Source organism: Micromys minutus (assembly GCF_963924665.1).
Source record: "Micromys minutus genome assembly, chromosome: 25".
NCBI lineage: Eukaryota > Metazoa > Chordata > Mammalia > Rodentia > Muridae > Micromys > Micromys minutus.
In genome coordinates this window covers 37921789-37943730 of record NC_137960.1, presented here as the reverse complement: position 1 = coordinate 37943730, position 21942 = coordinate 37921789, and the positions used below count along the sequence as shown (strand labels likewise).

General features: G+C 44.7%; 1 protein-coding gene and 1 pseudogene across 2 annotated transcripts in view; one reads left to right on the top strand and one right to left on the bottom strand.

Moving 5' to 3' along the window:
- The window catches only part of SOBP (sine oculis binding protein homolog), a 167169-nt gene extending 155906 nt beyond the window's left edge, over positions 1-11263 (bottom strand). Inside the window, exon 1 of the mRNA XM_080937831.1 lies at positions 10570-11263. Coding sequence (XP_080793957.1) covers positions 10570-10665 — 96 coding nt within the window. The 5' untranslated portion in view covers positions 10666-11263. The remainder of the gene's footprint in view (positions 1-10569) is intronic.
- On the top strand, positions 2302-2935 carry LOC308437252 (mitochondrial import inner membrane translocase subunit Tim23-like; annotated as a pseudogene). Its single transcript has one exon. The product of its transcript is annotated as a mitochondrial import inner membrane translocase subunit Tim23-like (transcript).
- Positions 11264-21942: the final 10679 nt, after the last annotated feature.

Genomic DNA, 21942 nt, shown 5'->3' with positions numbered 1-21942 from the left:
ATGGACCTCCTGGGATTGGGTACTGTCAGAGGGATGACCTCTTGGGATTGGATACTGTCAAAGGGATGACCTCCTGGGATTGGGTACTGTCAGAGGGATGACCTCCTGGGATTGGGTACTGTCAGAGGGATGACTTCCTGGGATTGGGTACTGTCAGAGGGATGACCTCCTGGGATTGGGTACTGTCAGAGGGATGACCTCCTGGGATTGGATACTGTCAGAGGGATGACCCCCTGGGATTGGGTACTGTCAGAGGGATGACCTCCTGGGATTAGATACTGTCAGAGGGATGACCTCCTGGGATTAGATACTGTCAGAGGGATGACCTCCTGGGATTGGATACTGTCAGAGGGATGACTTCCTGGGATTGGGTACTGTCAGAGGGATGACTTCCTGGGATTGGATACTGTCAGAGGGATGACCCCCTGGGATTAGATACTGTCAGAGGGATGACCTCCTGGGATTGGATACTGTCAGAGGGATGACCCCCTGGGATTGGGTACTGTCAGAGGGATGACCTCCTGGGATTGGATACTGTCAGAGGGATGACCCCCTGGGATTGGGTACTGTCTGGGAACTATCCATGAAGGAGACTGCTTCCACTCCTTTCAGCAGCCATTAACTTCCCAGAGCTTTTCACTCAGGGGCGAGGCCTAGTGAGACTTCTTCCATCCATGTTGGCATGTCAACTTTAGTGTCATTGTGTGGGTCTTGTTTTGGCAGCCACATTGCTGTGATTAATCTTCTGATCCTTATACCAGACTTGATTCTACTATAGATTCCGTGGCAAGGGGCCAGCGACTCCAAAGAATTTGCCTCCAGGATCAACCAAGAATTTACAAAGAAGTCACAGGGGAGGGCGTCGGTGTCATCAGGTGATCTCTGACCAGAGCACATCTGTCTCTGTGGGCTTGTTGTTTGCCTTTGCATTTTGCCGTTGGCCTAGACCCCCTTAATCCGTTTGCAATATTGCAGCTGGGACATGCTAAGCTGACACTAAACTGAATCTTCTCCTTCTACAACTTTTGGACATCACACATGGCTGAGTGCTTTGCCCTTTCCAAAAGCCACCCCCCATCTCTCTCTCACGGCGTCTTTTTCCCTCCCTTACCCTTAGGCCTCCTAAGGATAGATCGAAGCTCTGCTGCTCAGTCTGAAGGCATGTTCTCATAAAGTTAGTTAAACAGCTGGGCCACAGAGATGAAGGAGAAAAGTCTTACTACTTCTTCATTCCTCCTCTTGTTTTCTTTTTATTTGTGCATGTGTGTGCACATGTGTGTGTGGACGTGTGTACACGTGTGTATGGAGGGCAGGAGGAAGTGGGAGTACCCTCAGTTGCTTCTCCACATTATTTGTTTTAGATTCTCTCACTGAATCTAGAGATTGCGGATTCAATTAGATTTGGCAGTTATAAAGCCCCATGAGTCTCCCTGTTTCTGTCCCCAAGGCTCTCTGGAGTTGGATGACAGGCATGCAACTGCATCTGCGCTTTTATATGGGTTCTGGGGGTCTGAACTCAGGTCGTAAGACTTGTACAACAAGCACTTTATTCACTAAGACTTTATCCACTCCAGCCCCTTTACAGCTCTCAAGTGCTTTTGATATGAGCAGATTATATATAATAAATAATTGCATTATATATAATTATACATAATATATATGTCATATACCTGTGTGAGCTATATATAGTCTTGTTGAATCTTAATTCCCCTAATGTTCCTTGGACACTCTCCTCATCCAACTAGAGGTCTTATGCAAAACGTCAAAGTTCAGGGCTAGAGATGTAGTTGGTAGAGTACTCATCTACCATGCACAGAGCCCCGAGTTAGGTCCCCTGCTCTGCATAAGCTGGGTATTGTGGCACATGCCTGTAATCACAGCTCTGCAGAGGTAGACGTGGGAGAATCAGAAACTCAAGGTTTGACTCTGCTACATAAGGATTTCAAGGTCAGCCTGGGCTATGTGAGTGAGACCTATCTTGCTTTTCTTCAAAGAAAATGATAATGCTAGCGAGCACCCTCACACTTCTGAGAACTCTAGTTGCTACAACATTTAGAAAAGATAATTTAACTGTGAATTAAAATCTTTAAACATTTAAATGCCATTTGACTTGACAACTGTATTTGTATCCATTAGCAACTATCCTAAGAAAATAGGTACAAAAGGATCTGTTCAGAGGTCAACTGTGAAGGTGGCAGTGGCACCGCAGGTCTTCCCACTGTTGCTGTGGGGGCCACGGCCCAGCACACGACCCCTGCCTGAGGTGGTGGTGGGAAGCCCACCGCTGTTTGTTGCGACCTCATGGAGGGTGGCGGAGGAAGTGGCAACAAATCCACCAGTGGGTTAGCTGGCTTCTTCAGAGCCTAGCTGAGCCAGAGGAGCAGGTTACTTGTTCTCCGGCTGTCTGGTGTGAACCCCCTGTCTCCTTATTTAAATGTAGATCCATGGTACCTCGTTCAGGATACGGATGAATTTATTTTGCCAACTGGAGCTAATAAAACCCGAGGCAAATTTGAACTAGCTTACTTTACCATTGGAGGATGTTGAATGGCAGAGGCTGCATTCGGGCAATGAATGGTCTTTGTTTAGGATTGAAGGAAACCCAGAGCATGGCCTGGTCCAAAGCAAGAAAATGTACAGATTTTGAATATGGTGACTAGTCAAGGGGCACTTTGGGCTAATACTCTAGGTTCCCTGGCTTTGCTCTATAGTGCTTTTGGTGTTATCATTGAGAAAACACGGGGTGCAGAAGATGACCTCAACACAGCAGCAGCTGGAACCATGACGGGAATGTTGTATAAATGTGCAGGTGGACTTTGAGGAATAGCGCATGGAGGCCGGGCAGGACTGGCGCTCACCAGTCTCTATGCGCTGTTGAAAGAACGCTCACCAGTTCTAGCACATGAAAGGCTCCCTGCTCCAACAGTCACTCTGAAGATTTTTGGCACCTCAGGAATGGGGAACACTTCGTAGTCATCCAGATCAATTAATAAGTCAGTCTGGAGTTGCTTTCTCTCTGTACCTACAATTACTTTGAACAGTTGGAGACTCTGATTTGCCGTGAAAGATCATGGATGCTTAGCCTGGTCTGCACTGCCTGCCCTCATTGAGTGGAAGCCACACCCTCTATGGCTCACAAAGCACATGTTCTCTTCTCCTTTGGAGATCATTCTGCACCCCCTACCCCCAAACCAGAAAACCACTTACTCCAAACTCAGGCTGTATTTTTATTACCATGTTAACTCATTTAAAAATCTAAAACTTAATATTGCCCTGTTTTCCAAATAAAGGGTGAAAATAGAATTAAAAAAAGATATGTTCAGAAATTTTTTATCTCAATGTTGTTTTCTTGGAAAAAATAAAATAAAACTAAGTGCCAAACAATTGAAATGTTGTTAAATAAATTTCAGTCTAATGATGCAATAAAATACTATTTTGCCACTAAGATATATGTGGTGAATACATTTTAGTGACTTGGAAAGTCTTTAGCAATACAATAGTTTTCAAAGAAAAGGTGGTTGCTTTTTTTAAAATTTTACATCACACATGGAAAATAACAAAAAATATATAAGATGCCGATAATAATTATGTCTAGTGCAAAGGTTAAAGCTTTATTTTACTTTCTATTGTTTGTCTGAGGTTTATTTGATTAATTTTAATATTTGTGTTGTAGTGTATTGTGTGTTTATAGTGTGTGGGAGTATTTATACATGTGTGTGCAGTGCCTTTAGAGGCCAGAAGAGGGCATCAGATCCTCTGGAGGAAGAGTTATAGGCAGTTTTGAGCCACCCAACTAAAGCCAGACCTCTGCGCGGGAAACGTGTGCTCCTAACAGCCAAGCATCTCACTCTTTGCCCACTTCTTTTACTTATTTTACTGTCTCTGTCATGACTGTGTGCTGTTTTTGTAAAACCAAAATGCTAATTTCAATTAAAAATTAATTAACCTATAGTTTCACTCATAGGCAACAATATCAGTCATACCAACAATTTAAGTGGTAATAAAAAGAATCTGTCAGTTACGTTACTTAACTTCACAACATTCTGACATGTATTATCAAAAAGTAGCTTCTCATGAGAAGTGCTTTCAAAGGAAAAGGAAACTCCCAATCCAGAACAATTCACAAACTGGGGGAGAGGGGTCCAGGGAGAGGAGATTGTGAGATTCTCTGCTAGAATAATAATTAGCTTTGGAAAATATTTTCTCTCTCTTACTGTGTCCATATGTTCTGCCTGACTTGTGGGGTCAACTGTTAAAGTCTCGTGGACTTGCTAAGAGAGATAGTTAGGGAAAGGCAGAGGGGTGGAGCCTTGCTCCATTCCAGAATGGAGCACAAATGGACTCACTTAGATCAGTTTCAGCCCTGTGCTCAGGAGGGACCTGCGACCGAGTCTAAGTTGTCTCTCATAACACAGACCCAGTGGACTAGTTTTATTTTATGGTTATGCTAAGAGAAAGGTCAGGAAGTGGAATTTAGATAGTGCAGAAGAGATGTGTAAAAAGCCCCTCGCAGATTGCAAAGTGCTTCTACATTTATAGTCCCACTGGGTCAGATGGCAGAAGACAGACTCCCCACGGATGACTGATTAGGTGCCCATAACCATGCACAAACGAATACAAGTAGCCTGCCTAGCACTCATGGCATAGACCTTATACAGGGGCTCTGCTTTGTCTGGCTAGAGCTTCCTAGCTTCAAGTCCTTTACAGACAGCCATAGTGCTTTATTTTATGTCACTTTGCAACACTGTTACCAGCCATCTCCACACTGATCTTAATAACGTAGTTAGTGCAGGGGACACATCTATACCGGACTAGAAAACCTGACAGAGTCCTCCTCTACTGATGGTTCCCAAACTCCACCGCTATACGATTGTCATATAAAACCAAAACCATGTCCTGCCGCACAGAAAATCAGTGTTGCTTTCATGAGAGGTACAGTAAGCAATCATGTGTCCCATTGTACTTTACTGCCAAGACATCAACTGCCTGGAAAGGGTCAAAGGAATGCTGGGAAAGTATAGACAGTGGCCCTGGCTTGGCACAGTGGCAGTCACGGCAGGTGCACAGCTGCATGCAGCTGTTTCTTATCACAGCTGCAAAATTGGCCTTAAAAAAATTTTTTTTTAAGTCACTAAAACTTGTTGCATTTTTTTTCCTGTCTGGGTCAGAGACACTGGCTTTCCCAAAGTCTGGTGTTCCCAAGGCTTTTGTTAGAGGAGAGATACTAATGACCATCCATCAGTCAGTCTACAGGCACTAGAATACACCTTCAGCAGACCTTGCTCAAAGGAGCATCCATGTCTGCTTCTATGTTTCAACTGGCACCGTTTTTTAAAAAGGGGGTCATTTTCCCCTCCTTCTATCTTGTAATATCCCTTCTCTTTCAGGAAAATATTCAATAATCTTATTAGAGAAAGCAAGTGAGGCAGATATCTCAGTCCAGAAGAGGAACTTATAAACACCAAGAATATTGTTTATAACTTACCTTCTCATTTTTCTATTCTAACACCTTTTTTTCCCCCAGAAAGAAGTGTGAAGCCTTATTAAGTCCAACAGACATTTCTTTAGACGTCAAGATCCGAAGAGTCTGGCCTTTCTCTGGAAGTCTCCATTGAGAAAATACTTGGGCTCACTAATATTTACCCTTCATTGAGGTCCTGTTTTTGACTTTCCTTAGAACTCCATTACTTCTTGGTTCCTATAAGTCTGTCTTCCACAGAGGAAAAGCAGGCCTTGGCTCCTTGGAGCGGGGCTTGGCAAGCTTTGAGGCAGGAAACACAGAAGGGAATGAGTCTGTCAGACTCATTTTCTTCTATTTCAAATACTTATTTCAGATTCTGGAGGAAGTGGAGTGCTTCTTTTCCATTTCCTAGTATTTGGACCCTACGCGCTGAATAAGGCTTAGAGGCCGGTATTGTACTGTGCACCATTCTTACCAATGGAGACTCACAGAAATCTCATCGTGCCAAGGCAGAATGCTTAACTCTCCGAGCCCTTGTTGTGCCATCTCTTAAGGTTGGTCACAATGAGCAGCTGAGAGAAATACCAAAGGCTCAGCGGTCCCAACCCTTCTCCCAAGGGGCTAGGGCTATGCCCGGCTTACCTCAGTCCCTAGTTCTGCCACATAGCACACCCGAGGCCCCAGCTCAGACTGATATAATGTGTGAAGGTCTTGGGTAAAAGCTGGTCCCAAATCCACTTACTAAGCTCCTGAGATCTACTGCAACTGAGCCCAGAATGATGTGTCCCAAGCTAAGACTTAAGACATACCGACTTTGGACATAAGATCATTTCAGCCTTAAACACATGGGTTTTTTCCAATCCATACTCTGATTTCTATCATTTTCTTTTATAAAATCAAATCATTCAACTCTGAAGCCTGCTCTCCTGTCCCAGTAATTAACAGAGACCATTTCTAAAGCCCAACAGATACCATTAGAGAACAAACCAGAAAATCCCATGGAAATGTTCCTACTAATACTAACAAATGTGCACCCCTCAAACTGTGGGAAACAAGACCGAAGTATAATTTTAGGTACAGATTAGTTATTGATGATATCTGTAGACAGAAACCTTCAGCAAAGGTGAGAGCTTGTAACATTTCACACAAATGACCCTGTAGTTGAGTATTTAATAATGAAGCTAAACATTGTAAGCAAATTAAGAATGGGAGGTTTCCAGGTCAGAGTGCCCAATCTGAGTACATTAGATTTGTCAAAGTTTTAAAAGATAAAAATTTGACTCATCCTCTCTATTTATAGTTTAGAATTTTTGAGTTGTGCTATTGTTTGAGACCTACTGAGCACAGTTTACTAAGGTTTATGTACACAAACAAGTATCTTGGTTGCAGAAAGTTTATACATATATTTATATCTGTACATTTATTAATACATAGTTTTTATATGATATCTCCAACGTTCTGAGAGAAGTCCTGAGCTAATTAACTCTTCCATATGTTGGAATTCTCTGCCCTGACTTCTCTGTGACTATGACACATGCAAGCTAACAGCCTATCAGAGTTACATCGACTTAGATAGATGTAACCCCCAAAGTCATTTTAGAAGCCCAAAGTAATCAAGCTATACAGCTTTTTGATTGCTAGTTCAGTTTTTAACATCTTCTTTACCATTTACTTCTTTACTATGCCTATTAAGTAAGGTATAGTAATCATGACTAAGTCCAGCAGCAAAAGAATCTTCTCAGTTCCTCTTTAAGCCAGAAAAAAATCAGAATCAAAAGAAAAGATAAAGAAACACCACAAAGCTCACACAGTAAGACAAACACTCCTTCTGGGAGGATATTTTTTCCCTGAAGTACACCATCGCCAAGCTATGCCAAGTCGTGTACTTTTCACACACAAAATTATATTGTATCAAATTTAAACTTGTTACAACTGCCATATCCATTAAACCAGTGATAACGAAAACGTAACTCGATATCTGATCTAGTGAAACAGCAACCAACATTAGCTCCCAGCCGCGGGAAGACCACCCCCACTGCCATGGCTGGTGTCAGCTAAACCGCAGCCAGTTTGCCTTCTCTGGCCATCTCTAGCTAACTATGTGATTGTCACATTAGGAAAGTCTTGAAGTGTCTGAGTGGGACAGCTCTGCTGGCCATTCCCGACGCTCTGCATTTGCTGCACTTAAAATAGACACGTGTACCAGTGTCCTTTCTATTACCCAAAGGAGAAAAAAATCACATACACACCAGTCCCTTTTCTTTCAGCTCACAGAGAAGCAACTCAATCCAAGGAGTGTTGAAACCTGAGTAGGTCACTGTACACCACGATAAAATTCCCTAATCCCTGGGCCAAATCTCCCCAAGGGGGGCCTCCTCCCGAGCCTCCACTTCCCAGGCTGACTTTTCCATTCGCTCTCTCCTTTCCCCTTTCATTTCCCCTACCTTCCAGCCTTGATATGTGATCCGAAGTGGGGGCTCAGGTTTCCGTTTTTACAGCTTAGGCCCCGCTAGCTGTATACATTCCTTTCTTTCTGCTGGGCAGTGATTACTTACTAGGGCTTAGTTTACACTGGTCCAGATGAAGGCAAATACAGCCAAGCAGCCCCAGAGGCACTGATATGAAGCTGTACAAGGCTACATTGTGTTCTGGATGACATTTTGTTGCATACATTTTTATACAGAGCAACCAACTTATTCTGTTACCATATACTCCAGTTCAGGAAGCTGAAAGGATAATAATACCAGGAGGGGGAGGGAGGGGGATGCTGGTGTGGCTATTAATATTAAAATCAGAAAAATATATTAATGAGTTCAAAGTGAGTCTGTGACCTTGAGAAGCTACTTTAAACAAAGATTTTTTTTGATGATTGTTATATCAGAAGAATGCCTATAGACCCATAGACACCCTGGCACAGTATACATGAACATGGCTAAAAATTTTTGCCAGACCCTTTCATTTTGTTCCAAACCAGAGAGAAAAATGCCACAATTGAATTATGTGCTTTAAAAAAAAACAAAAAAAAAAACTTCTTTTAATGCCACAGAATAAAACAAGGATTGAGGCTTCACATAGTGGAAGGCAACTTAGAGAAAGAAAAATAACATTTTTTAAAAGGAAGTTCTGTGCATCCAGGTTAATCCCATACTCGGTCTTGCAGCATGGGCTGAAAACTGTGTAATTTTTCCCCTTCACACAATGTTGTTTTTGTTTCTCCCTCGCCAGTTCAGACAAACATCTGTTATACTGTAGAAGGACAACTATCTCCCAAACCACGGAGTGCCTGCAGCCAAAGCCAACAGCACCAGCCCCAAGCATGGAGCACAGTCAGCCTTTATATCCAGCCGGGATAACATTTCACATGTTTTGATTAAAATTAGCTAATTTGTAATTCTAGAACCTATGAAACTTAAAAGCTGCCATCCATATAGAAGGCATTAGGCAGCATCTTAAAGGGCCAGAGCTAGCTGTGGTTGCCTGGTGGCCTTCCCTAGTCGTCCCCCACACTCCATTTAAAAAAAAAAAATGACACACGGAAAAGTAATGCAGAAATTCAAGACAGGAGGGAAGGTCCAGAACTGTGGAACACACTGCCTCGTGGAGAGAAAACAACTTTTACAGATCTCTTTCTTTCTCTCACTCTTTTTTTAAACTGTCTATCATTAGAATCAATGGTGGTTTCTGTTACAGGGAATGGTATTAATTTCCAAGGCAAAGCTTCCTAACTTTCCCAGACAGATACCTCCTGCTTGCAGACACTAAATTCTTCACCACCACCTCCTCCCAAAATAAAAGCCCTGCTTCCAAAACACGAAATCCAAGTGCAACTCACCAGTAGAGAGGTAAAGCTACGAAGATACACCTAGTTTCACATGTAAGATGTGTGTCTGTTTGTCCCTTCAAACATGGGCTTCATCTGAGCACCCTCACCAAATACGCTTGCTATCACCAAGCAGATGCCAAAAACGCAATAATTGTGAATTAGTCCTATATCATTTCAACCAGTTTGCCTTCAAATGCAAATTCAACCAAAGCTGACCAAGTCACCTGACTGTATTGAAGATTCCATGCAGCCGTGGGGAACACCGAGAAACGCGAAAAACAAGCCTTACATATTTTTTAATGTCGTAGAAACAAATCTATATAGGTAGAGTGAATCGCTTTTCAAATCGAGAAACTCGTGAAATGCACACACAAGATGAAATCCTCGCCCAGGCAACAACACACACAACTTTGAGGAAAATAAAGAAGTGGGGGTGACAAGAGAAGAGTCCAGGCTGAGCCGCGTTCTTGGGCTCCAACGCGAACAGCTGGAGCGCCAGGAGGCTGCGCTCGCCACCTCTGGAGCACCGCTGGCCTGGCAGGGCGCCCGGCCTCGCAGAGAGGACTCGGGGCTGGCCTTCGTGAACAATGGGCAGGCGGCTGCGGAGGCCGCCCCTCAGACAGCTGGCTTTCAGCCGGACTTGCCGGGTCTGCTAACTGGAAAGTGAGGCGTGCAGAGGCGAGCGGGAGACCCCCGGGCAGCAGCGAAGAGGAGCGGTCGGGGACGGCGAGGCGAGCCCGCTGGCTGCAGCGTCCCTGGCCCGCGCCACTCCGGCCCAAGCCTCGGGCACTGACAGCTACACGGCCGCAGCTGGCGAGTTGGAGCAAAGCGGGATCACCCAGCCTGGGGATGGACAGGGAAGAGGGGTGGAATCCAGGTATCCCGGGTGTCCCGGCCCGGCGCCTCTTAACTTTGGAGGGGTCCGGAGGTTCATTTCCGAAAAAGGGAGAAAGACTACAACCGAGCCTCGGGGAAAATCTCTGCACCATGCTCGCTCGCCGCTGGGGTTTAGTGCCCTCGCCCGGCAACATCTGCACCAATCTAGGGTTTGGGAGGTTAAATAGTATGCCCCCCCGCCCCCATCAAATCTGAGGTTGGCAGATTTTGGAGACGCAGCCCACGAGTTGGCCTGGGCTCTGCACCTGGAGGGGGAGCTGAGGCGTCCCGGGGACCCGGCAGAAACTGACAAGCGCGCCCCTGTTCCCCCCCGCAGCCTACACAACAGCCCAAAGGGAGCGGACGGAATAAAGAGCTCGGTCTCCCCGGCCCCAGAGTCCGAAAATACCTTCATCTCCTCGTTGATCTCCCTCTTCACGGGGTGAGCCGGTTTCCGGCTCCTTTTATTTTCCGGAGGTCTCCCTTCTTTCTCCATTTCTGCCATGTTTTTGTGTCTGGTTTCTGTGGAGATGAAATGGCTGCTGCCGCCGCCGGCGGTGGTTGTGGTGGCGGTGGCGGTGGCGGAGGTGGAGGTGGTGCTGATGGTGGCAACGCTGGCGGAGGTAGCGGTGCTGGCGGGTCCGGGGCTCGGATGGGGGGGTACGGGGGGGAAGACAGGCGAGGGAGGAGCGGGGTCTCTTCTAGCGGCGGAGACCGTCAGTGGCCGTCACGGGGAAGGGTAGCCCGGGGAGTCTCGGGGATGCCGCCGCCGCCGCTCCTGCCGTCGCCGCCGCCGCTCCTGCTGCCGCCGTTGCCGGTGCCGCCGCCGCCGCTCCCGCTCCCGCCGCCGCCGGGCTGCATCCTCGGGGCCCCAAGGAGTCGTCAGCCATCTTCCTGCGCTCTGTCTGTCCGCATGGGCGAGAGGAGCGCCGGCCACGGCGGAGACAGCTGCTCTGGGCGTGCGTGCGTGGATCTGTGTGTGCGCCCGGGAGAGCGCGCCAGCCCCGGCGCCCTGCGCCTCCCGCGAGCCGAGCCGCGGGCGGAGGGAGGGACTGAGCGGGGAGGGGTCCGAGGGAAGGGAGGCTGGAGAGGGGGGGAGACAAGGCCAGCCCCCGCTCGCGAGCGGGCGTGGCTTCCCGGTCGCTGTAGACTCGGATGCTGCGCGGCTCCGGGGGCTGCTGGCGGCCGCCTGCTCCGGGGCGGCGGGCACCGGCCCTCCTCGTAGCCGCCACCTCCCCGCGACGACCCCTGCCTGCTCCCGAGCTCCGTGACTTGGGCTCCGGTGGGCTCGGAGTTGGCTTCTGAGGGTGACCTAGAGGCCGCTGAGCCAAAACGTGTCGGGGTGAAGGGTGGAGGTGGAGCGGTGAAGGGACGCAGGGACCAGAAGGCAAAGCGAGCACTCGGCCCCGGGGTGGCAGCGCTGGGGAGCGGAGGGAAACGTACACCGGACCCACCGCTCAAGCTCCAGTGTCCTGTTCCGGGGGCCACCTCAGACTGTGTCGAGGCTGTATGTCTTTTAGAGAGGTCCCCAAAACAGCGCGCCGTCAGACTGCTCGCCAGGAAGCTCTCGCCTTCCTAAGAAGGACTTCGAAGTAGGACAACTCAGCCTTCAGCTCCCTGATTATTTTTTCTTTCTTTCTCTCTCCCTTCCCCCTCTGCCCCAAACGCAGGCTTATGCTCTGTTACAAAGTAGCATTTTTACCCCGTGACCGGGCTGGCACCCTCAGCATGCCCTGGGCTCAATGGGAAGGGTTGGGCTTAGTGGGTACTGTGCGCACAGGATTCCCTCCCTCCAGAAGCCCCACGTCCTCGCCACGCTCGGCAGGACCCTCTCCTCTCCGCCGGGTTCCACACTCTTACACCGGACTCGCATCTGCCGGTTCCAGTGCCCAGCTCATCCTCCAAGCGCTCACGTGTTTCCTCTCGGGCCGCCTCTGTCCACGCCCTGGACCAAGGTCGGCTTAGCCTGTCCCTCTTTTGGGTTGAGGTATTGGCGTGAACCATTCAGTGAGGCTCCAGAGACAACACACAGCTCTGAAAAGCTCCTACACACACTGCATAGGGACGACACCTAGACGTTCCCAGCTCAGCTTTCCCGCGCGGCTCCACTTTGTAATTACCTGACACAGTGTGATATGGGGGTGTCCATTGTTCCCGGCTTGTTATTACGGAGTGTTCATTATGACAGTGGTGAGATTTAAAATTACACATTTTTAAGTACTTAAAAGATAGAATGAATTCGGTGTGGGGGTATGAGTAAGCTTTTCATTAAACTCTCAGTTCGGCCTATCAAGTGGGGTTCATTCTGAGTATTGCCTTGCCTAATTTGCATTTTAGCATTGTTTTGTCTCTTAAGCGTCGAATTAAAGCTATCTGGGAGCTACTCTGCAGGGCTGAACAACTCTAAGAGGCCTGTTTTGTATTTTAGCATAATGTGTTTCGTACACACCGAGTTCCAAATAGTTGGCAGTGTACCCTGGAAAACAACTCCTTGCTGGGGGTGCGAGGGGAAGCAGTACCGGCCTCTTCTAGTACCTGTCTATCCTGAGCCATCCAAGAGGCCTGTGGGAACTACTAAGAGCCAGGTTTTGCCTTTTAGGGGTTATAGTGATAGGCCAGGGGTCGGTATTCCTAACAAGGTTTCAAGGGATTAAGACGGGGGATAGATGGAAACCGAGGGACTGTGCTGGGTCCTTTGGCTGGGAGTCGAATTTTGCAGTAGACCTTGGAAAACCTCCAGTTGTTAAGGAGGCTGAGAGAAGCCCAGATCACTCAGGAGTGTAGGGTATGGTGGGTTGTACTTTAGACAGAGGCTATCTCCATCATACTGTTGTTGGTAGAGGAAAAGAGGAAGTCCTTGGTGTTTTTTGTTTTTTTTTTTTTTTTTTCTTAAAGAAAATCACAATTTTACCCAAACAGTACACAGACCACAACAGGTTTGTTCTTTCTGTCCTCTTAGTGTTTAGCTAAAAAGGTGGTGGGAAAACTTCCCCTCCCCCCTCGCTTTGTAAAACTACAGACACAGGTTGTAAACTAAACTATGCAATAAGAAACCTTTGTCTCTTGGAAACATATTTACATCTTCTCTGCTTCCTTTGCTGCGGGAGCTGTCACAATTGGCTCACTGTTGTTCAGCTGCTATCGAGTAACAAGTTGTGTACCCCCGTCTTAGATACAGTTTCACAAGTTAAGAACCAAGGCAACGGAAAAGGTAAACTATGGTCCAGATTTATATTTAGAAGCAGCTGTGCTTCTTTCCAAGGCAGTGACTTTAAAGAAACAGCCCAGGGGTTTAACGAGAATAAAGATGTTGATCAGCCACCTGTTCCTTCCTGCCCTCTAGAAAACTGAGGTAAGACTGGATCAGAACCCATGAAGCAGATCTTTATTGACAAGGGAAACTCAGGATAGCTGAGAAAAACCGTTAACCTGCCCTGAACTTTGGAACTGTTGCTACATGTTGGTAAACCTCTGTTTTCCCAAATGTACCCTAGAAGGTACTTAGTTCCACCAAGAGTTGATGTTTTATGCACTTAGAATCTTGAGTCAAATCATGTTCCCTGGATAACTTGTTTGTAAATGTGTAACTGTGGGTAGAAACAATCACATAAGTATGTTTCTGGAGACTCCTTTCTTCCTCCACCCTACACACAGTGCCCAATCCTCCTGGTACACAATTAGACTCAGTTTCCTCCCCCATTAGCCCTGCCAATCACCAAGATAGGCACGGGGCCAATCTTCTGTGTATTCCTCAGTTACCTTTTTGTGTTCTCCCTTCTTTAGAGTTCTTGTTGATCTCCATCTGGGTCCGCTTCACCTGGAAAATACATCAGAGAACAGATGGGAAGACCCCAGAGTGGTCTTCAATAGATGTGTTTGCTGTCACCTAGAATTGATTAGCGTGCCCTAAAACCATCTTGAAATGTTTTTCTGTGTAATATTTGAAATGAGTGTTTGTCTTGTACAAGTTCTGTGCTCTAGCTAAAGGTGAGGATTAAAATATGATTATGATGTTGGACACGTGATAGGATTTATCTCACTTAATATTCATAACATCCTGTGAAGCTGCTTTTCTTATCTCCAAATCACAGAAGGAAGCAGAACCGTTTGCTGGTTGCTAAGAAGCACCGGGACTCGGACTTATAACTTGCTGTCCAATTCCAGCTCTGGAGTTTTTAATTTTGTGCTAATCTGATTTGGTAAATTCCTGTAACAATCTACATTTCACCTTACCTAAGGCCCATATTTCACAGATTAAAATACATTTTTGCCTTAAATTCTTACTTCTTTAAGTGGTATCTATTTCCTCCCAATGGTACATAAGCTAACATCATATTCGCCAGTCATCCCGGCATTAGATTTCTTTGAGTTAGGTGGAAGCAACCATTCTTAGGAAGATCCCAGAGGCTTAAAACAACCAAGATTTGTATTTCTGGCTCCAACAAAGTCAGCTAAGGACGACTGTGGATCTCTTCAGCAGTTTTCCTCCAGGTGATGGCTTGGGGTATACTTCATGAATGCACAGTCACTGTAGGGAAAATGGAGGTTTGGGGAACATCCAGAACAGAGACCAGTACATTGTCTAGAGTGAATCATAGAGAGCTGACCAACCCATAGAGAAGCTAGGAAGTTTAACCCTTCCAAGTCCTCCAAAGGAAAGGAGAAGTAGAGGCAACTATTTAGTCTTTGTATTACAAACACGTCTTCAGTTCATTGAAACGTGGTTGTTAGGGTCTGCCAGAGTAAACATCAAGACCAAATGTCTCATGACTGGTCTTTTTTATTTAAATATACTTCAGAATTCACAATTATGTTTAACTGAAAAGAACAAAATCCTAGAGTGAATTTCAATAAGAGCTTCTAGAAACCACACAATTCTAGTTGACATTGGGCTTTAACCATGCAAGAGGCATTAAAGGGTGTCTGTGAACTCCTGAAATCACAGAGAAACTCTGCCCTGGGTCTCCTATGCATCTGCTTCTTTGTAGGTTTTGTTGTAGCTGTTGTTTGCCTTTTGTTTTTGTTTTGTTTTTCATAGAATGGGTACCTGTCTAGATTTATTGTTTGTTTATTCATTAACACAATAAATATGTGTTATTTATTGCACTGTTCTGTCCGAGTGCTTGGCAGAAGCAGACATAAGTGACAGATACTCAAATCTCACAATGTATTTGGATTTTTGTTTTGTTGTTTGTTTTGTGATGATCTTGCTTTGTAGCATAGGCTAGCCTTAAATTTAAGATTCCCTGTCCTCAGCCTTACTGGAGCTAGGATTATATGTGTGTGACAGATGTCCCAACCTCACAAACGGTAGAGTCTGAAAGAAAAGCAGCAACCAAATAACAAAGCAAATGGTATTATTTTATTGGTTTGTTGGCTAATTACTTTTACAATTTATTTAATTGTATTTTCACATGCATTGGCATGAGTGTATCAGGTCCCCTGGAACTGGATTAGTTACAACAACTTACAGATAGTTGTAAGCTGCCATGTGGGTGCTGGGAAATTGAACGTGGGTCCTCTGATAGAAGCTGCCAGTGTTCTTAATCAATGAGCCATCTCTGAAGTCCAGTTATTCTTGAGAAGATATTTCCCCCCCTCATTTTGGTAGCTCAGGCTACCCTAAAACTAACTATGTCATCTACACGGTCCTCTACCTTGTAGCAATCCTCCTACATCAGCCACCACAATAAACTGTTAAGAAGGAATTTAGATCCACTTCTGGGCATATACCCCAGAGACACTTTAATACACAACAAAGACACATGCACCACAATGTTCATAGCAGCTCTATTTATAATAGCCAGAAGCTGGAAAGAACCCAGATGTCCTTCAGAAGATGAATGGATACAAAAATTGTGGTACATTTACACAATGGAATACTACTCAGCCACCAGAAACAATGACTTAACCAAATTCTTAAGAAAAAGGCTGCATCTAGAGAATATCATCCTGAGTGAGATAACCCAGTCACAAAAGAACAGACATAATATGCAGTCACTGATAATGGGATACTAACCCCAGAGGCTCGCACTGCCCCAGAAACAACCCACAGACTGTATGAAGTCCAAGAAATAAAGAAAACAAAACAAAAAAAAAAAAAAAAAAAAAAAAGAAGAAGAAGAAGAAGAAGAAGGAATTTAGAAAGCGTAGTACACAGAAACCCCTGTGTGGGAAGGCTTGACTTGTAAGAGGACTAAATGAGAAGGAAGTGACCTAGGATCCAGGAGAAAAGTGTTGGAGTAAGAATTTTAAAGGAGCTGAAGGATTGGATGCTCAGCAGGGTTGAGGAAATGTGGAGCCAGAGACAGAGACAATGTCGACAGTGTGCTTCAGAAATGTGGGAGCAATTTATAGCAATATTGGGGTGAGGATGCAAACTATGGTTTAAAAAAAGGAGATTTGAAAGGCAGGGGGGACAGATGTCCAGAGGAAAGGCTTTTTGTCAGGCCTGGAAAGACCAAGTTCTGTCCTCTACTTTGTTTCTGTAGGGCACCTGGCCATTTTATGCTTCACCCCTAAACACCAAGAGAGCCCAAACAGTCACACCCTTGAGTGGAGACCCACTTTCTGCTGCCACAGGAACACTTCATACCCTGGGCCATGCTAGGTGAAGACTACCCCCTAGCCGGAAGAGGATGGGCATGGAAGAAGTTCCCCATCTCATATCAGTTTTGTGCAAACTTGATGTGCTTTACAGCAGAATGAGGGACCTCATCTTTCTGACAGGGGAGGGGCCTCAAATACACCATCCTAGTTTACCGGTCAGTTCTTCATTTGTGAAATGAACATCGTATTTGATATTTCGAAACATTGCTGTGATGTCCACAAACTATGTATTTCGATGACTTGGAAATAACCCACAGCTTTCTGTACACAAAATTGCATAATGTGCTCTCCTAAGGACACGTCCGATTTCACTAAGGCCTCCGGTTTATCTGTACATACGAATACAGTTATATGACAACCAAAGGAAACTGACACATGAGAAACAGTTGTCTACGTAATAAAAACATCCTTCATTTGCAGATGAATGCATAATAGTGTCCCTCTGGATACTAACTTGTTAAAGTGTGTTAATTTCGACTTGCAAAGATGATAATTTCAGATGCACTTCTGAGAATATTATAGTTATATCCATCTGAGGCAAGCATGCCAGAGCCTATAAACTCAAGGACAAAGTGATTTTGAGTTATAATTTTTAATACTCGTCAAAGCAGAAATCAGAGCCCAGTATTTATTTACTCCAAATGTCTCTGTGTAAAAAAAAAAAAAAAAAAAAAAAAAAAAAAAAACAAAAAACAGTGAGTTAAGCTCAGCTATCAAAGTACACAACTGAATCTCTTTATGTGTAGTAAGCCCGGGGAGACAAATGAAGCCCACCCAAATGAGAACAAAGGCTATTTATTTAGAGCAAGGGAGTCAGCCACCATCACTTGAACTTGGCAGAGAGTCAAAGGCAGGCATGAGAGTGGGAAGGCTTCATAGTGGGGGGGGGGGGAGAAAGGCTCCAGGTGTGCTCTGATTGGAGGCTGCTCACAAGGGAAGGTGGTGGGCAAGCTAACTGAAGAAGCAGCGGAGTGGAAGCAGGTTATACTACACGATCTCTTTAGAGAGCATCTTTGGCTCTTTCTGGTTTGCTATGAGCTAGAAGTGAATTGGTAAGGAATTGGAAAGTTGCCCAGCATTGACCAAGTCTGAACCCTTCTGCTGGCAGCCAGAGGTAGTGGTTTGGCTGCTCTGGGTTTTGCTGCAGCCCGTCAGTCTGAATCCTGTTGCCATATGTGGGCTGGCTATTGTCCATTTGTCAATCTCTCGGGTCATTAACTAGAAAATAAAGTAAGTTTGAAAATCAAGGAGAAACCAGATCAAAGACTAGGTATAAGGCAGCTCCCATCTGTGGTGAGGTCATGTTTTGATATGCTGAGAAGTGTTTTATTTGTCTCTGCTACTTCTTTTATTTCCCATGTATTCTTTGGTTCAAATCAGGCTTTGACATCTAGGGCTCTAGGAGAAGGCTATTATGCAGGAAATCCACAGATCAGTATTACTTGCCTATGACTTTCAAGTTTTTTTGATTAGTTGGTTAGTAGGGTTCTTTTTGAGGGGTGGGAGTGATGGGATAGGGTTTCTCTGATTATCCTTGGCTGTCTTGGAACTCACTCTGTAGACCAGGCTGGCCTTGAACTCACTGAAATCTGGTTATATTTGCCTCCCAAGTGCTGGGATTAAAAGTGTGGTGTGCCACCACTGCCCAGTGACTTTTGAGTTTTAAAATGAGTTTAAGAAATTCAAAGAAATAGCAGTAGTCAGGAGAAAAACTGTAATTTTTATTAAGTCTGAAACCCCTGGATTTTGAGTATCAGAACTCAGTGGTATGAAAGATTCTGATTATAAAGTCTGTGTAAAGTTAACATTTACAAAAATGAGAAACCAAGGTGTGGTGGTTTGAATATGCTATGCCCAGAGGCACTATTAGGAGGTGTGGACTTGTCAGAGGAGATGTGGTCTTGTTGAAGGAAATGTGTCACTTTTAGCATAGGGTTTGAGACCCTCCTCCTAGCTTCCTGGAAGCAAGTCTTCTCCTGGATGGCTTCGGATTAAGATGTAGAACTCTCAGCTCCTTCTCCAGCACCAGGTCTGCCTGCATGCCCCCACACTTCCTGCCATGATGATAATGGACTGATACATCTGAAACTGTAAGCCAGCCCCAATTAAATGTTTGTCATTAAAAGAGTTGTGTTGGTCATGGTGCCTCTTCACGGCAATGGAAACCCTAAATAAGACACAAGGGGAGTCTCACCTATTCAGAAAGAGATCACAACTTCCTCTGTTGGAGAAAAGGCAGTAGTAGATGAGAAATGGAGCACAGATATTGGAGGGATTGACCCAGCCCAGCCCCAGTGCTTGAGCAAGAGGGAGAGAGCGCATGAAACACTTGCAAAGCCTAAAGGACTCTGAAGATAGGAGAGAAAGAACAGATGTGGCTCACGCTTTCCTTCCAAGATGGAACCCACAACAGAAGCTAGCCATCGAGACTGCATCAGCCCAACATGGTACATGGGGATGGAAGGGGTTTGACCAGAAAGTCCTGAGTCCTCTCCATCCTCCGTGTTCTCTGTGTGACTGACAATGGGACAAGTGTGACTCTGAGGCTCTATAGAATGGCTGTAACCTATACCCAAATTATCTAGATAGAGATTCAGCGATTCTCCCATCTCCATGTATGACAAATAAAGAATGCCATGACTAAGGAGCAATGCTACCCACTCTCCAAATCCCAGGTCCAGACCAGCGTAGTGAGGAATGCATGAAAGGTGTGATCAAGAGAAGCCCACATCCCTGAGATTGTCTGGAGACTTCACTTCCACCTCCTCATGTCAGCGTTATAAACTGGACTGACTCTCTGAATATATATACATATATATATATATATAAAATCATACTTAGCAAATGCTTGTGGATTTTACATCAATGTAGCTTACATGTTTATTTACTCTATGACTCAAATAGGCTTTTGTCAGTTTGAAAAATAGAGTTTTCCATCTCAAGTAATTTTTTAGGCATTATTTGCCTCATTGTTTTTTATAGAAATAGAAATGAAAATAGCTTATGGCTCTAAAAATATCATAAGACCCATTGAAACACAAAATGTTGTTAGTCAAAAGTTAATTGAGGTGTTATGTATCGGTTAAGAGTCTAAGAAAAACATATTCCTTAACACATAATATTTGGGCTATCTCAGATGACAATCCTATCCTTTAACAGGTGAGTGAAAATACCGACATATATGGCACTGTGTGCCTTTAAATTCTAGTCAGTGGCAGATGGATCTCTGTGACTGAAGCCAACCTGATCTAAAGAGATCCTTTCTCAAAGAAAGAAAGAGAGAAAGAGAGGGAGGGTGGGGGAGGGAGGAAAGAAAAGAAAGGAAGGAAGGAAGGAAGAAGAAAGGGAGGGAGGGAGGGAGGGAGGGAGGAAAAGAAGGGGAAAGAAAAGAAAGGAAAGGGAAGAGAAGCTTGGCATTAGAGAGATGGCTCGGTGGCTAAGAGAGTGTGTTGCTCTTCCAGAAGACCCAAGCTCAGTTCTCAGCACACACATGTAGCAGATCACAGCTATCTATAGCTCCAGCTCCAAGAAGATCCAGCTCATGCACATACCACACGTGCACACATACACATAATGAAAAATAATAAAACCTTTTAACAATAAATATTAGTTAAGACACATTAACTAATTCAAAGATTTAAAGTTCTGGTAAATATAAATATCACCTTAATATTTCAATTCTCTTTAAGTTCCTTTGCCTTCCCTGATGCCATTCATTGATAAAATAAAACCTCATTCTTGATCCTTCCCTGCCTTCTTGCTTGAATTTGTGATAAAGTCTTGTTATGTACCTATGTAGCCGCCCCACCACTCCACACACACACACACACACACACACACACACACACAGACACACACACGATCTGTTACTATGTAGCCTGTCTCAGATAGGATTTCCATTTCTGTGAACAGACACCGTGACCAAGGCAATTCTTAAAAGGGACAACATTTAATCGGGGCTGGCTTGCAGTTTCGGAGGCTCAGTCCTTCATCACCATGGCAGGAAGCAGGGCAGCATGCAGCAGACATGGTGCTGGAGGGACTGAGAGTTCTACATCCTGTCTCCTGCAGGCAGCCAGGAAGAGGGTCTGTATTTTGCTCTGAGCAGACCTTGAACATAGGACCTCAAATCCCACCCCCATAATGACACACTTCCTCCAACAAGGCCACACCTCCTAATAGTACCACTTTCCATGGGCCAAGCACATTTGAACCAACATATAGCCTAAGCTGTTCTTGAACTCTAGGGAAGTCTCCTACCTCAGCCTTCTGAGTTCTGAGTTTCCAGATGTGAACCAATAAAAAGAAACCTTAAAGATGCTTACTTACAGGCTGGAGGAATAGCTCAGCAGTTAAGAGCACTGGCTGTTCTTCCAAAGGTCCCAAGTTCAATTCCTAGCACCCACCTGGTGGCTCACATTTATCTATAATGTGATCTGATGCCCTCATCCAGTGTGCAGAGGTAGATGTAGAAAGAGTAGTCATATGCATAAAAATAAATAATTAAAAAAATGTTTACTTACTTCACAGCATAGGGGGAAAAAGGAGATCTTGCTGACTTCCCAAGAGATGAAGCTGCTCTTCTGTGCTTAGACATTTTAACACTTTTGGATTGGGAATCAAGCTCATGGATATGTTAAATAATTATAACTTCATCTTTATTCTAATTTTTGCATGGTTGTTATGGAAACTAAATCATCCATAACAAAATGCTCAACACTTCCAAAGTAGCATACTATATTTTAATATTTTTCAATCAAACATGGTGTTCAGTAAACAGTTACAAAGGACAGAGATCTGTTTCATCCTACATCCTTTGAGAAACATTATGTGTAGCCAGAAACATTTTTCTACCAAAGAAGATTTGTCCTCAGTGTGCTCCTGGACCACGTGTTGTCTTTTTATTATACCCTAGAGGGGAGATGTTGAGCTGAAAAGACTCTGAAGTTTTAAATATGAGACTGTATTATACATTTCCATAGGAAAAAAAATTCATCAAAACTAAACAGATAAGTGAAAGATTTAATAGTGAGTCTTGGGATAGCAACTGGATGTCTGTTGTTTAATTATACTATAGTTACTAAATTCATATATCAGATGTTAAGGATGAATTCTTGCCTCAACTTTTTTTAAAGTCGGGGTCTCACTTTATAGTCTGGATGTCCTGGAACAC